This window comes from Lissotriton vulgaris, chromosome 2_1 (genome assembly GCF_964263255.1).
Source record: "Lissotriton vulgaris chromosome 2_1, aLisVul1.2, whole genome shotgun sequence".
In the NCBI taxonomy this organism is placed as follows: Eukaryota; Metazoa; Chordata; class Amphibia; order Caudata; family Salamandridae; genus Lissotriton; species Lissotriton vulgaris.
The window spans coordinates 2,075,348,973-2,075,366,273 of NC_141687.1; the positions used below are offsets into that span (position 1 = coordinate 2,075,348,973).

General features: G+C 43.3%; 1 protein-coding gene across 1 annotated transcript in view; it reads right to left on the reverse strand.

Moving 5' to 3' along the window:
- GNB5 (G protein subunit beta 5) overlaps nucleotides 1-17,301 on the reverse strand; it is a 360,042-nt gene that overhangs the window by 46,049 nt on the left and 296,692 nt on the right. The window contains exon 10 of the mRNA XM_086958304.1: nucleotides 15,027-15,123. Within this exon, the coding sequence (XP_086814430.1) occupies nucleotides 15,027-15,123 (97 nt within the window). The remainder of the gene's footprint in view (nucleotides 1-15,026; nucleotides 15,124-17,301) is intronic.

The window sequence follows — 17,301 nt, forward strand, 5'->3', positions numbered from 1 at the left end:
TGCCGTGATTGACATTCTTAATAAAGAAATTCGTGAATTGGAGGATAAATTGAAAGAGGGAGATGCAGTAGATGAAGGCAAAAGGAAGCTAGAAGAGATCCAATTTGAATTAGAGTCCTTCTCCGAATATTTACTTAAAAGAAAGACTGAAAAACTGCGCAAAGATATTCGATTGTTTTCCCAAGAAAGGGCATATCCCTACCTGGGTACAAATTTCTATACCAACCAGGAGGAGAGTACATCACGTGGGCAGGCACCCAGACGGGGCCAGAGAAAAATTACCACCATCTCAGAAACCACTGACTCCGAAGGGGACACCCCTGAAGAATATGACCCTAGTTACGATCAAGGACATAACCCCAATCGAGGAAACAGAAATGGAAGTTACGATCGCAACCACCAACAGAATCGTTTTTTAGGGAATCGTCGGGGCAACACCCGTCCCCCCTCGAGGGCCCCCCAAACGAGGAACCACCATCAGGGTCGCGGACAACCACAGATGTATGTACAGACCCGCCACCAACCGTATTGGCGAACATAAGGGGGCTCCCTGTGTTCAACTTGTCTGGGGAGATTATAGACCCCATGGCCACCCAACTCTTAACGAGGGGCCTATCATTTGTACCATCAGCAAACTTCAATAAGTTTGAACTAAACAGAGACCTGCAGTTATTCTTCAGGAAGGTTCGCCTCCAAAAATTCTTTCTGGAGGCTCCCCCCACTAACAATGAAGAGAATAAGTCTGGATGTAAACCTCCCTCCTCATTTACCCCATCGTTGGAAATGGTGGGCCCCGAGGTAAATATTTTCGAGAAGACAGTCATGAATAAAGTAAATAAAATGACACAATATGTACCTATGCCAAAAGCGAACCTGCCCACACTAGAGAACAAGGCCCTTAAGGAACTCCAACAAAACAAAAATATCACAATTAAACCTTGTGATAAAGGGGGCGGCATCGCTTTATTTGACACCTCAGATTACAAAAGGAGAATGACTGAATTACTATCCTCCTCAGGTCACTACATACGGATCACACGGAACCCTGAAAAGGCTCTGAAAAGACGTATACTGACTATGGTTCAAAGAGCAGTTAACCAAAATTATATCTGTGAGGCAGAAGCTGAATTTCTCACCCCCAGCAACACCAAATTGCCCATTATATATGGAGTGACCAAAACCCATAAAAACAGTACTGACCCACCCATGCGACCTATTGTCTCAACAATTGGCTCTGCCACCGAGCCATTGTCAAAATATATTGACAGATTTCTAAACCCGATGGTTACAGAACTTGAATCATATGTTCGAGACACAGGACATTTTATCCAACAGGTGGAAGGTACCCCATTCTTTGAGATCTCCGAGATAATGGTTACCGTAGATGTGGAATCATTATATTCCAACATCCCCCAAAAGGGTGCGTATGAAATCATTGAAACCATACTTTCCCGAAACAATGACATCACCAATGGCGAATTTATCCTGCAATGTCTCAAGATAGTGCTTTTCGAGAATTACTTTGAATTCGATCATACCATGTACAGACAGGCCACTGGAGTTAGCATGGGAGCAAGCTGTGCACCCAGTATAGCATGCCTGTATATGGGAGAATTTGAGAGAACTAATATCTTTAATGAAATGGCCCCCTTCTATGAGAACGTCAAGAATTGGAAACGATTCATTGACAATATCTTTTTCATCTGGAAGGGGGCACAAGAACAACTCTATGAATTCATCGAATGGCTCAATGCGGCGGACGCCAATTTGAAATTTACCAGCCATACCAGTAAATCCAAAATTGAATTTTTGGACATCTGGATTGAACATCATGAAAACACCATCAAGGTATCCCTATACACCAAGCCTACGGCACGGAACACCCTGCTCCAGTATTCCAGCTTTCACCCTCGGAGTCGGAGGGATAGTATCCCATACAGCCAGTTCCTTCGTATCAGAAGGAACTGCTCTGATATGCGTGACTTCCTGATCCAAGCTGATATCCTACGGGAAAAACTTCTTTTTCGAGGATATCCAGCTAGATTGATCAAAGACTCCTTTAAACGGGCAAGGTACACAAATAGAGAGGGGATGTTTACATCAAAAAACCCTGAAAAAACAAACCAGCTAGTATGCATCACTCGCCACTCGGAAATGAATCACAAAATTAGACAAGCCATCAATTCGAATTGGCACATTCTGAACTTGGAGAATGACAGGACTCATTTGAGCAGACCCATATTTGCCTTCAGAAAGAACCCCAATCTGAAAAATCACCTGGTAAGAGGCAAAATGCAGGGAATATCTGAAAATATCCAAACTACTATAACTGGATTGGAACCTATATATGGCAACCACAAATGTGGGACATGCCATATTTGCCCACAGGCCATTGTGGGAGAAAATGTCAGTACCAATACTCGCACGGTATCAGTACGACGTAATGCCACCATGACCAACTGCCGTACTAGCAATATCATATATCTGATATTGTGTCCATGCAACCTCCCCTACGTCGGGGAAACAGGCAGAGAATGTCGAGTGCGAATAGGGGAACATAAGTCAAACATCAGAAACAAAAAAATCACAGCCCCTATTGTAGCTCATTGGCTAGAAAAAGAACACATAGAGCTGGAACTTCGCTGGTTCATCCTGGAAAAAATAAAGGCCGGACCAGGAATTGATCCTGTGGGCCTAGGAAAAAAACGAGAGGTGTTTTGGATTTTTTTCTTGAATGCTGTAACTAAGGGACTGAACGAAGAATGTCCTTGGCACCAGGCATTCTTGTAAAACAACCTCGAGTAACAGGATTTGAGAACTCCAAAATAAATAGGGAGAAAAAATCTTATTATCTGGCAGAATTCTTATATTGGACTCATTTCCAATATAATATGGGTGACTATGAAATGGACTAACATAATGGGCTGGCTCTCTGATTTTTAAATGAGGCCCATACAAGTGAAAACAAAACTATGGCATACTTTGTTGCCGTTTTTAATAAATATCACGTACATATCAAGACTATTTAATTTAAACATGATTTCCACAGATAGTAAACTGAAACTACTTAATTTTGTTCAAGAAACAAGAGTTTACTCTCTCAAGATGGCCGCTGTCCGCTGACGGTAAGAATTGGGTCTGTCATCTATGTTTACAGCCCTAGCACAGCTGATCCTCCTCACCAGAGGCGCGGAGAACTGCCTATTTAAATGAGAACAGACACCAATTGGGTGAGAGTCCTGTCTCCCGTTGCGGTTGGTCGACCGGTTTGAGCCGACGGAATCCCATTGAAGGACGATCCACTACAACCCAAAGGTACGTGCTTACCCCGACATCCCTTAGCCTACGCTTAATTTCTATAGATGGCTAGTCAAATTATATGTACTTAATTAGCCTTCTATCCTACGTTAGGAACCCCCACCTACAACCACTTTCTCGCCGCTTACGGAGCTGTAACTACTGCACGTCGCCTCGGCAGAACTATCTTAACTGCTCTCCGGTAAGCTGTTCTACCATCCAGGCAACGGAACCTTTGTTTTTAATCCCTCAGGTTTCCGGATAGATAGCGTTACTAGTATGATCATGGCCATAACTAGCTCTCCTCTTTCTTGTTAGGAACCCCTACCGAAAGCTACATACTTGGTCCTTGGAATCTCACAAGCCATACATTCCTATCGGAGAGCAGACTAAAAACCCTTCAGGTAATCCATTAATTGCGCTGTTATTTCTTTCTGCAGCACAGGATTAAAGGACCTCAGGCCGCTTCCGACTAAAAACGAAACATTGGAGCCCATATTCAAAATTCCGCCTGAAAGTAAAAATGGAGGGTTGAACTAAATTTTATTTTTAAAATAAAACCCCCCCATGTTTCCTCGTGTTTTCCTTATTTGAAACAGTGCCCTAACTAACATCAAATTTATTAGGCTCTAACTCATTAAACCCTATTGTGATTACAGGACTACAGTATCCAGTATAAATGGAATCAGAAAGCGTTATCCACCTTGTCGATAGGTCATCTGGCCACGAGTATCTGTTCTCAAAATACTAGGATTCCTATATAGGTAATATATGATAAGACTATTTTCCTCTTACTAGTTACATCTCTTAAGATTGAGGATTAGTTTGTTATGTTTAAATACATCGTGTTCTCTTTTTCCGTGTAGCCCATTCTTGTAAAGTTTGAAAATCTCTACTCTCCAAACGAATTATGCCAGTAATCCCCTTGCTCTGACACACATCATGTAAGTACAATACTAGATTGTAAATAATGCTTTCTAAATAGATGTTGGGTTTCCTAAAATAAACCTCTGACCGCTGTAATAACAGTTAAATCGAACTGACTGCTACAACAACAGTTAAATTTTAACTTAATGGATCATAGTTTCAATTACGGGAACTCAGTCAATACGCGCTAGAATGAATGTGTATATGTATGAGGGAAGCTTAATCAGTCTGAATATGAGAGAAGTTATGAAATGTACCCAATGGTTCACTTAGCTAAGGTTATCAAGTTGCCTCTAACAGACCTCACCAGATGGGAAGTCTGTCTTAGGGAGTGTCACTAGGTAGTTTGGCGTTGCACAGCCACAAGAAGTCAACCACACAGCTATCAGACTAAGAACCAATGTTTGGCTAAAAATGTGAAATGTATTAAACAAATAGAAAATGTACGTTTGTATGATCTAAATTTGTATTCTGTATATTGAACAAAATTCTAAGACACTGTTTTTATTTCCAGATTTTATGCCTGTCTCCCTCCCAGTAAACAACCCCTAGCCCTGACGAAGGTGTGGCCCCATCGGCCAGTCACCGAAACGCGCGTTGGCTTGCGTTTCCAGGAATATGGCATACTAACCTATATTCATCAGGACTCCCTTATATGTCATCTGCCTCCTGGAATAACATTCTGACCTATGCAACAAATTGACCATCTTTGTGTTGCAAGCACCAGGACTATATGAATGAATGAAAGTTGAATGAAAGAATACCAGGTTGATTGAATTGGAATAAGTGAGTTTGAGAGTATGAATGCAGTGTGGTATGTTACTGGGTAGGCCATGCCATAGGATGAAGTTTCCTCTTTTTTATCTTTCCCTTTATCATGTGTGTTTTGATGTTCTAAATATAATGTGGATTTGAACAATGTAATCAATTTTTGTACCTTTTGCTATATTAAATCAAAGAAGACAAAAAAATAAAAAATATATATATATTCCGAAAAATCTTCTTTGAGTATATCTGGATTGACTTGTCTCTTGTTATGTGCAGTGCTGGCTCCTAGATAAATCACCCCTTTTATATTGATTGGATCCCTTCCCTGGGACTACTATATCATAGGGCAGGGTTGCTCTCTTGTGTTCTATTTTCAGTTTTTTTCCCCCTACAGCCTGCCCACATCCTTAAAACCCATTGGGGAACCCCCTTCTTTCACTAACCAGTATCAGCTAGTGCCCGTGTCAATTACACGTTAAACAAAGGAGGTTGCTGAACTGTTCCTATAGAAAGTAAGGAATTAGATGAGACTGGCGTGACCGGAGGTGTGTGTGTTACACCTTTGGACATCCATTTTGTTGGACGTGTTTGCCTCACACACCCGAAAGGGTGTCATGCTTCATCATAGGCGTTGCTCCTCGCCGGGGAGGCGGTGCAATCCCCGACGGGCTCACCTCGGAGAGGGGCTCTTTGGCGGAGATCTTTTTGTCCAACAGCCTATTGGTGAAGTGCGGGTGTGTGGGTTAGGGCAGTAAGTTTCCTGGAGAAAGTGATTAAAATGTAGCAGGGGGTGCCGGAAAACACTTTATTCTGGGGGTCCCCCTACTGCAGTTAAAAACGTGGATCTAGCTCGCTGGGTGATGGCAGGTTAGGTAGCGTAACCCTAGGAGAGACTAGAGTGAGGGTTGGTCGACATGCTTCTCGCATGGGAAAGATTTCCTGCGATTCTTCAGGACCTAGTGATGGTGAGAGCTAAAAAAGGAAAGAAAAAACATGCTGGTGTCATGTGTTAGGTGTGGGTATAGTTTACCTCAATGGTTGATCCTATGCCTAAACAGGGGAGAAAGAGGAACAAGGTTAACATATTTATAATTCTCCTGTAAGCATATGAGGTCAGAGCCAGAACAACAACATGGTACAGTATGTTAGCGGTGGTGTAGAACTACTCACACGGCTAAAACATGCCTGTGATGTCGCAGGGTGCAGTGCACAGTGAACACTCTTAACACACTTTGTACGTGAAAGGATGTGGTGAAAACTCATTTAAAAACAGTGTTTATAAAAAGACTGTAGCAGCAGTCTCGTAGAGAATACCATGACTATGGATGTGGAGGGCCCAACGGTGATGGTGGTACAATGCTGACTCCTGACTCACCTAATGGTCGGGGATTAATAACCACACGAGTAGTCGGCGGGTCGGTACATCAGGGTTGTGCCTACAGTTTTGGCTGAGGGAGAAGATGGACCTGTTAGCTTTGGAAGGTTAGAATCAGGGCAAGACAAATGGACTCCTGCAGTGGGTTTGCAGGGGTAGCCAGGGGTTGGATGGAGGGGATTGTCTTACCTCAAGCTTCCCGTGTCCGTGCGGATTCACCTACCCATCACCGCCGAGCTCGAATAGGTAAAGACGCTCGGGCGTGTTCTATTTATAGGTGGCCGCGTCATAGGGTTGCGTCAGTATACGCCCACTGGGTGGATCATGTGTTAAGTAAGAGGATGGTGTCAGCCATAGTGCAACGGTTTAGATGGTATATGGAGTGAGCGGCAGAACTGAAGTTCGTTGTATCATTGAAAAGGGGAGGTGGCAGGTAAGCACAAAGGGAGTGGTGTAAAATGTAGTACACAGGTAAGATAAGGATGAGAGCATATTAAAAAGCTGGTGGTTAGCGGGGCAGTCAGTGGCTAGTTTACAGAGAGTGCCAAGGAATATCCTCATTGAGTCCTTGTTTATCAGAAGAAAGGCGGGGAACCCACCTTTGTTCTTTCCGGAATAAGGCATTCTTGGGGCAGTTAGGACTGGATTCAAGCACCACCCACCTTAATGAGTCCGCGTTGTGATTGTTTTCCACATAGTGCTTACACATTTTGGTGTGGATTTTCTTACAGCGAAAGTTGCTGCGATGTTCAATGATTCTTGTTTTGATTGGGCGGGTTGTCATCCCAAAATATTGTAAACAACATGGGCATGTCAGCATGTATATGCAGTGGGTGGTGTTGCAGTTAGTGTGACCCCTGATTTCCCACTTGAACGTGTCAGAGAGTTGTATGGTTTTATGAGGTGTAGTGTATCTACATACCCCACATGTGCCGCATGGGTAGTTGCCAGTGACGGGAGGTAGATTCCATAAGGTCTGCTGAGTGCATTTCTTTGTCGTTTTAGGTCTGGTATTAATCAGGATGTCTTTCACGTTCTGTGACCTTTTGAATGCGAATCTAGGATGTTCAAGATTCATATCACCTGTGTTAAGGATACCCCAGTGGCGTTTGATTGTGCTCTTGATTTTGTTTGATAGGGGTGTGAAAGTGGTAACACAGGTGATTGGCTGGTTCTCGACAGGTGTTTTTTCCCGTCTTTCCAGTAGGGCTTCCCTGTTGTTGTTTCTGGCCCGTTTATTTGCCTTAGTGACCTCTCTTTTCAGGTAACCTCTGTCAAGTAGGTTCCTAGAAAGGATGGTAGATTCTTTTTTGTAGTCTGCCACATTGTTAAGAACTTCCCCAGAATCTCGCAGCAACTTTCGCTGTAAGAAAACCCACACCAAAATGTGTAAGCACTATGTGGAAAACAATCACAACGCGTGATCCACCTAGTGGGCGTATACTGACGCAACCCAATGACGCGGCCACCTATAAATAGAACACGCCCCGAGCGTCTTTACCTATTCGAGCTCGGCGGTGATGGGTAGGTGAATCCACACGGACACGGGAAGCTTGAGGTAAGACAATCCCCTCCATCCAACCCCTGGCTACCCCTGCAAACCCACTGCAGGAGTCCATTTGTCTTGCCCTGATTCTAACCTTCCAAAGCTAACAGGTCCATCTTCTCCCTCAGCCAAAACTGTAGGCACAACCCTGATGTACCGACCCGCCGACTACTCATGTGGTTATTAATCCCCGACCATTAGGTGAGTCAGGAGTCAGCATTGTACCACCATCCCCGTTGGGCCCTCCACATCCATAGTCATGGTATTCTCTACGAGACTGCTGCTGCGGTCTTTTTATAAACACTGTTTTTAAATGAGTTTTCACCACATCCTTTCACGTACAAAGTGTGTTAAGAGTGTTCACTGTGCACTGCACCCTGCGACATCACAGGCATGTTTTAGCCGTGTGAGTAGTTCTACACCACCGCTAACATACTGTACCATGTTGTTGTTCTGGCTCTGACCTCACATGCTTACAGGAGAATTATAAATATGTTAACCTTGTTCCTCTTTCTCCCCTGTTTAGGCATAGGATCAACCATTGAGGTAAACTATACCCACACCTAACACATGACACCAGCATGTTTTTTCTTTCCTTTTTTAGCTCTCACCATCACTAGGTCCTGAAGAATCGCGGGAAATCTTTCCCATGCGAGAAACATGTCGACCAACCCTCACTCTAGTCTCTCCTAGGGTTACGCTACCTAACCTGCCGTCACCCAGCGAGCTAGATCCACGTTTTTAACTGCAGTAGGGGGACCCCCAGAATAAAGTGTTTTCCGGCACCCCCTGCTACATTTTAATCACTTTCTCCAGGAAACTTACTGCCCTAACCCACACACCTGCACTTCACCAATAGGCTGTTGGACAAAAAGATCTCCGCCAAAGAGCCCCTCTCCGAGGTGAGTCCGTCGGGGATTGCACCGCCTCCCCGACGAGGAGCAACGCCTATGATGAAGCATGACACCCTTTCGGGTGTGTGAGGCAAACACGTCCAACAAAATGGATGTCCAAAGGTGTAACACACACACCTCTGGTCACGCCAGTCTCGTCTAATTCCTTACTTTCTATAGGAACAGTTCAGCAACCTCCTTTGTTTAAACTGTAAAGTACCAAGCATGCTGATAGAAAAAATAAATGGAACCTTTTGCAAAATGTTTTACAAATAAATGATTCAGTACCTGTGTTTTCGGTTTGTCTTCATTAATGCAATTCACTGATCTGCGCTTCTAGGGCTGTGGCTTCTGCCAACGTGATTGATCAATAATGCTACAAGTCATTTCTTATTTCTTTCTTTCTGCACCTTAAAGGCTTGGCCTGGCCGTGAAGAGAAGCTTGCACTACTGTCATTTCTGTTTTATCCCCAGATGAAACTTCCTTGTGGTTCTACAAGGTCTATAAGTATATTTTTCGGGTTCCTTCAGCACATAGGCTTGTTCCCATTTCACCCGTGTTTTCCACGCAGCTTGTGATCACTCATAAAAATAATGAATATAAGCCTTGGTTTTATGTAAATGACATATAGTTTTTTTAAAGCAATATAGGATGGATAAGTGAAAATGGATTATGATAAGTGCTTTGTAGTCTTTGTGTTAGAAGTTAATGTAAAGTATTTTCAATGATTTGAATATACGTCTCAGGCTATACTGGACATTTTTGACAGAGAGGAGGCCTCTGTTATATTTTAGTTGTCAATCCGCCAACTGTTGGGTGGCTAGCCTCACCACCACCTCCCAGCCCACCAACCAAAGTGTAGAGCTCCCTGCCAAATAGGTTGGAAATATTCACCAAAACTACTAACGTCACCTTTTGCCTGCTCAATGCCCCCTGCCCACCATGACATGCACCATTCTGGACCAGGTGGCATGTATTTTGTTTTCTAAGAACACATTCTCCACTCCCAAAGAGGGGTATGTTTTTTTTAAATAAAAAATTAATGCCCCTGAAAAGCTAAGGGTTTTATTGCAGACTTTGGGGATCCTTTTTTTGTTTTTTTCCTCCATGTAAATAACGCTGCGGACAAGTGATCAGAAGGCCCTCTCAAAATGGCCAGACCGTCATAGGCCATTTCTTGATGGTGGAGGCACTGGCCTTTGGAAAACAGCAGTTGTTAACCACTAAGTGAGGCTGTTAACCCCTTAAGTTTCACAGATGTTTCAGTTCTCTTGAAGTTTACCAGCTGATGGAAGCAACCTCATTTCAGATATCTTAATATTTTCATCAATTCTATTTTGAAATAGTAGCTAACAGTCTTGTTCTGGATACCCCGTACACATCTGTTGTTACAAAATACTATGTTCACAGTTGTAATCTTATATGTGAAAATGTTATGAACTATTTTGAGGGCTGCCAAGTTACTTCTGAGTACCAATTTGTTAAATCAAGTACACAAAAGTCTGGGTCCAAACTCAGGTGGCATGGGTACCAAAATAATGGTGAGCTGGAATGCTACCCTAGTGATTGCCAGTGGTAAGACTTATTGCAAACATCCTCCCCTCATCTTTTGTGTGTTTGGTAACACATCCTGCAATACAAGAATGAATTATATAGATATAGGCGTTCTGTTAATTTGAGTTAAAAACGCCTAGGGCAAGATAATAAAAAAATAACCGTACTCAAAATATCCTCCGTAAACATCCTTGAACGCGTGGCTCTGTTTGGGTTCTTTGTGTGAATACGTTGCTGTGTTTATCCATTTCTTTACTTGCCAAAACTGTTACTTCAGTAAGGAAAAAGCTGCAGCTTACAATTTGGCAACAATTCATGTTAATATTATACCTAAGAGCCTCTTATAATCCTTGCTTCTTACGTATTACAGTTAGTTTCATTTTCTAAGGACAGGTGCAGTCAGAATATGCAAATATTTCCCATCAATGAAGGGGTGGAAGAATAAGGAAGGAAAAGGCAGGGAAAATACCTAGGCTCTATGTGCCAAAAACACCCGTGGCCTCATTTATTGGGATACAAAACAAAAATTACGTTATATCTCTCCTACAAGCTGGCGATGTGAATCTACCAACTGACATTTATTTTCTGCTCTGCAACCTGTTATTTACTTCATTTCTCTGTCAAAAATAGTCATGGATTTCAACTCGAATTGCTGCGGTAATTAAGGTCTAGAAGAAAGTTGCTACGTTTTTCATTTGCATGTGTTTTGCAGCATAGTAACTACTTAATTCCTTCATATGTTAAAAAGATGTGTGTGTGTGTATGTTCAGGCCAAGCTGTTTCATGTCATATCCTCCCTTGGTGCCCCATTATCACTTTGTTCCTCTTCCTTGTCACAGTCCTAAACGTGAGTGACCCGACACCCGAAGATTCCTTTTTTTCAGACACAACTTGCAACTTCTTTTCCTGTGGGATGGTATATCCAGGTCCACAGTAATCATGGCTTCTGTGTGAGCCTATGTGAGGAGAGGTGTGGCGCAGCGGCCAGGGCAGGTCAAGGTGCGATCCCTGGGCTATAGCTAACTTAAGTTCCCCTACGGCCCCCAGTGCCTTGAGACCCTAATGGCTGAGTAGTTCGTGCTTTACAAATACCGGATTTAGATTTAGGTTTACGTCCCTGTCTGCCACATGCCTCATAGCTGGACTGGCACATAGCGAAAGACAGTGGAGGGTTGTTAATGCTGTACCTCTGATTTCTTCTGCCAGGAGTGGTGTAAAAGTGAGGGACTCCTCACACCCTCGAGAAAGAAAACATCAGGCTTCTGCTCCCCTTTACCAGTGGTAATGAGTTGGATTATTGATATTTACCATGAGGCGCCTCCACGTGGGCACTCCCCAACATATGTTATGCTCTTCTCCTAGCAGGCTACCCATCCCCCTGAACGCGCAGGCGTTTCGAACGCTGGAGTTGCCCGGCCCCATCATGGTGGCATGGATTGCAAAAGATGTTGAAATCCGGAGCCACAAGACAAACAACATGCAAGAGGCCACGCGGTGCATCTTTTGGGTCGGTTTAAGTCTGTGCTGTACACTGGACAATAATTTAAAAAAATCTCAGTTATAGGCAGGTGTTGCTTTTTTTCTTCCAAAGATGGCAGATTGGAACCTACAACATCTTGTCTGACCAATCCATCCACTATTCTAGCTCAGCTTGGTGCCAGATTACCTCAGCAAGTATTAACTAGGGGGTTGCTGGGTAAGGGACAATGGTCCATTATTTATTTGTTTCACAGGTAGAGGTGTATGAAGTTTTCATTATGTTTTTAAAGTTTTGGAAGTTCCCATTTTTTTGCCATTCACAAAGCTTGCAAAGTGCCCAATTTTAAACTTGCCTCCCCCTGCATAATTTTTTTTGCTGCATTGCAAAATCATTCTCATTACATTGTCTTTAATTTGCGACAGCACTTTTGCATTTGTGGCCCCAATCCCTATTTTATCTCCCTGCACCGGCCTTCGTTCATGTGGGTGCTTTTTTGGTACCCCAAAGCCAGCCCATAAAAATATGCAAGGCTACTGGCCAAAGGCAGAACGAGCCCATACTCTGTCGGAAGACATTCACCCTTGTATGTATATGGGCAATCTGCTGTAAAGGAGCTGTGGCAGGCTATCACCTAAGCCGTCCATAAAACATGAGATACAATTTCGGAAGTGGGTGTGCTGTTAGGTTAACTCTAGAGGCCAGGAAGGATAGTTGGTGTAATGTGAGACAACTAACCACAATGCTGGTAAAATATATGCAAAGTGTGGGGAACGTTTTGGCAACCACTAAATGTTTTTTTTATTTACATTCTCCCCACCCACCATCCACCCCCTCCTGTGTTTTGTTGCTTGACCCGCTTGTCCCACCCCTCCTGCCACACAAACCCGTGCCACCCCATGGCCAGCGCTGGCCACATCACAGCGCTTTTTTCAAGGACTTTCACCATGCTGAACGGCAACTGTGCTGCTATACAACATGGCTAAAAGACATTAGCATTGACATTACCGCGACCTAGAGGCTTTTGCAATGCTTGTTCTCTTTAGTACTCTATAGGTTGGGTCCCTTCTTGTACTCTGTTTTTAAACACCGGGCTCTTTTCACCTTATCCAGCTATCTTTGCAAAGCCTGTAGTGATTATAAGGGTCTGCAAGATTCCTTCCTCTTAAGGAACAAATGAAGGACATAGGCTCATCCAGGAATTAACACATTTCGTACACATATGATATCCCTTTTATCAATGCGGGGACACGTAGATTGGTCTGAGTTCACTCAGAATGTTGCATTTGTGCATCATGCAGCAGAAGGAAAGTAGGACACATCCAATAATAATCTTACAGTTGTAAACTGCCAGCAGCTCCAGGAACAGAAATGAAGGTAAATAAAGCCATTTGTCTAGGGAGGAAATGTACTTTGTGATTGTTATCTTTAAAATATAAATACACAAATAGTGCAAAACCTTTAATAATTCCTTTCCGTTTCCCTGAAATGATGCTGCTCCTAGTAATAAAAAACTAAATGCATTTTACGCAGATTACGATAAATAACAGTCAAACATGAGTTAAAGGGATTATTTATGTGTTACTGTCATTATATACTTTTTCTTTGGTAAAGGGTGGAGCATTCTATGTGTGCACAATACTGCTAGTTTTATGGTATTCTGTACTGGCAGGTTCTTTATTGATTCTTGGGACAGCAGGGACATCCTGCCAATATCAGGAGTTCCTCTCTAGCAAGGACACTGAGTGCCCAAGAGTGCGGCCGGGAGTTGGCCTCACAAGACTCCCATAATCCCCAGGAAGTTTGCTCAAGCAGTCAATGCATCATGTCAAACGAGGCAGTGCGCAGGGAGAGTCAAGGTGCACAGTTACTACAATTGCAATAAAGATGAGAAAGTCCATCCCGAGTTGTTGTTTTATGGAAAAATACACAATTTTAATAAAACCTCAAAAATATATATGTATACAAGTGTACAATAAAAACACTGAGCTTACAATAAAAGTCGCATCAAAGGAACAAATAACAAAAATAACACAGTTGAGTTGTTACTAAAATATATATTGACTACAAATTCCATGTGGATTGTCAGCAAAGAGAGCCTTGAGAACTGCAATCCTCCCACCAAATTCACAGTAACTATTTAAACACATTTCACAGGTGCGTTGCTAACCAATCCCAAAGATCAGAAACCCCGTGAAAACACCCAATACAATTGATGCAATCAGAAATGGAAGAGACCGGGATCATCTACCAATAGAATCAAGTATCTCAGGACCAGTATCATGGAGCTGGGAAGCTATCGTGCGGCTCAGGGTTACCATGACGAGGGGGGAGGAGGAGAGATCCTAGTGGCTCCAGGACAATGGTCTGCAGGTATATCGTTACGGAGAGGGGCAGAAGGCTGGTTCGCCCAGAGGCCCACTCAGCATGTTACCCCGGGGAAATGAGAGCACACGCTAGGACCAGGTAGGGCCTCTTCATGCTTTCTTGCTCTCACTAGCATGCATGCCTCAGTACTGGACCACTGTAAGGAACGGTCAAGTGTGGCTCGGGACACTTCTTCCAGCACCCAGGCCAGTTTATATTGGAACTGGGGCTGGGATCACACCACATTTAGCGGTTATTAGTTGGTACTGGCAAAGGAAGTAGTGGTTGAGGGTCTCACTTAAATCCATAAATGCACAAATGCGAAAATTTGTAGCATGGCAGCTGCTTCAGAGGGCATCACACTGGCACCTTCCATCAGAACATGGACTGCGTGCAGCTCCATGTTCAGGAAGGACCACCGCAGGGCTCAAATGGGTCTGACTCAGGGTTGATGCTCACTCAGCAGGATTAGAGTGCCAACTTCTGTACATCATCCTTGGCAGGTAAGTAGCAGCCACTGCCAATAAGGGCCAGTTAATCCATGCTAACTTTCAAACAACCAGGTTAAGCGGCTTCAGCCAATATCCCACACTGTGTTAGTAGGCGCAGATGGGAGACCCTCCAAACACCGTACTACAATCCAAGTGTCCGCAGCAGTAGACTACATACCCCCTGAGTAACATACTATTGACGGTTACAGTGAAAACTAATGCACCCTATTAAACGTAGCGCTGCACAGTGATGCTGTACTTTTGGTGACAAATGCCTTCCAGAATACAAACAGATTCATACACTGAGATGCAAATACACTGTACACTCACCACTGAGAGAAAAGTCAACGCTAGATGCTCCAAAAATAATACTTTCTTTGGTATAAATGGCTACTTCTCGGTCTGCTCGAAGGTCAAACAAACGGCACTAGAGGAAAGAAAAACAGCTACGTTAATATTTCATGTTTCTCAACGGACTGCACCTACTAGAAAATAAAGACACATATTTTCTCCACTGAAGTTGCTCTGCTTGTAGGTCTACAAAGCACAGGACATATTGAAAAAACAGCTGTGAGTTAACATTATCAATATGATGCAAATGATTGAGTACTGGGCCACGGGACTAGAATCATCATTAAAATACTGCTGTTTCTGGTCCATATAGATCCTTTAAATCAACCACCCTGCTCCACTGTGAGGTCACTGATACGACATCCGCCGCCCACTGCCTCCAGCTTCCAAGCAGCAGCTCAGCGACATTGAAGATCACGTCTTTAGAAGCAGTCACTGGGGTTAGATGTTGAGGGCATTTAAGCTTCTACCCCAAGGCATTTGCTTCTGCGTCCCTTCCCATCTACCGGCTCCTACCCCACTTTGGCTGTAAAGTTGTGCGTGTGGACGGGGATTGTTTGGGGATGTGAATGACTGGCCCACAGCAGTCAATAGTGCTACCTTGACAGATTTGCTGATTCTTCTATTAACTTGGCAAAACAGCAAAGCAATGCTGTTGAACAGGGGAGAAGAGGATGTCTGCAATGCAACATAAAAACGGACTACATCTAGTCACAGATGAAGTATTGAATAGTCCTGCAAAGTGTGGGACACAGCGACTGAGACGGTCCTTCTGGCCGCCTGACCAAAAAGTAAAGAAAGGGCACTGGAGGCTCTGGAAGCGTGGAAGAATGAGAAATGAAAAATTGACATATTGGCCCTGTTGGAGATATTGTGTTTTCCAATAGTGTAAAATTTGAATTCACTATTAGGAAGGTCATTAAACTACCTTCACATTACAGATGGTATGATGTGTACGGTGCAGGTGTTTCAGGTTGTTGTGTATATACAAGTGTAAAATCCCCTAAACCTATTTAAACATGCTATTTTCTGACCCCGGTATAGTTCGGGAGTAGAGTTATTGTCTAACATTTATGGAATACTAGCACTTGTCAGTCATCCACAAAAAAAGGTCAAATTAGAGGGAGCAACTCACATGTGATATTAATGTTTAAAGTATTTTGTATTCCGGTTTGTGAGTGTTCTTTACAGGTTTCACTTTACCTTCACACTCTGTGATGGTTTTAATGAAAATGTCAATACGGAAATATGTCTTCCGCAGCCCCCTTCCAGTTAGTTATATTACTTGTAATAGTGGTGCAAACGATCCAGAAGCTGGGCGTGGTCCGGCCCTGCTTTCAAGCCCCACCCTCTTGAGTCTGTTTTCTTCTACAGAAGTGATGCCTCTTGCATTGTCTATGGCCATGACCGTTCACAAGGTTTCTTCCATGGCAACTAAAATACTTTAAACTGATACAGCGGCATCCTCCTCATCTGCATTTCTTCGCTCATGATGTACTGCTTGCATGTGATCTAAAGCATGCCTTGTGCAAAGGGCAGTTGCCCCTATTTGATCCCCAAAGCAAGGAACTATGATGCCTGGAGACGGGTCCTTATATCAGTGGTGGCTGGTGAATTTTTAAAGTGGTGAGCCGGATAATCGTACCCTAGTAGTAGTAGAACTGAATTTACACTTGATGAATGTCCCACAATTAAGATATATGAATTTGTATTTAAACTATTGCCTGTAATTGACAGCACAATGATTAACTCACACCGTACTTTATGTACAAGAGTAGGATAAACAAATATTTTCTAACTTGAATCAAAAATATTGGAGTGCTCTATGTGAGTACCAGTTACATGACCTACTTTGAAGCAGAAGGAATGTACCTTCATAATTGCAATATGAAAGTGTTTAATAACGCTTCACTTAGGCCCTTTTCACAGTTACACAACACATCAGCAGCCATACACACTGAGATAGGTGGACTTACACACCAAAACACACTCTGAAACCGTTACACACATCAGCACTATTTACACAGCCAGCACTCATTTAGTCTACTGCATGGCTGGCTTGCTTCTCTCTCAACTGACTGCAGCATGGAGCGCGACAATAATCTTCCAACCACTACAAATCACCGAGCAGTGTGACCCCCGGTGTCATACTCCCTGCTGTAGCCACTTAAAGACCCTGCCGTGCCTTTCAAAAATCCTAAGAGCCCATATGCACAGTGACTTCACCCAAGCCCCTTACAAATCCAACTAGTAA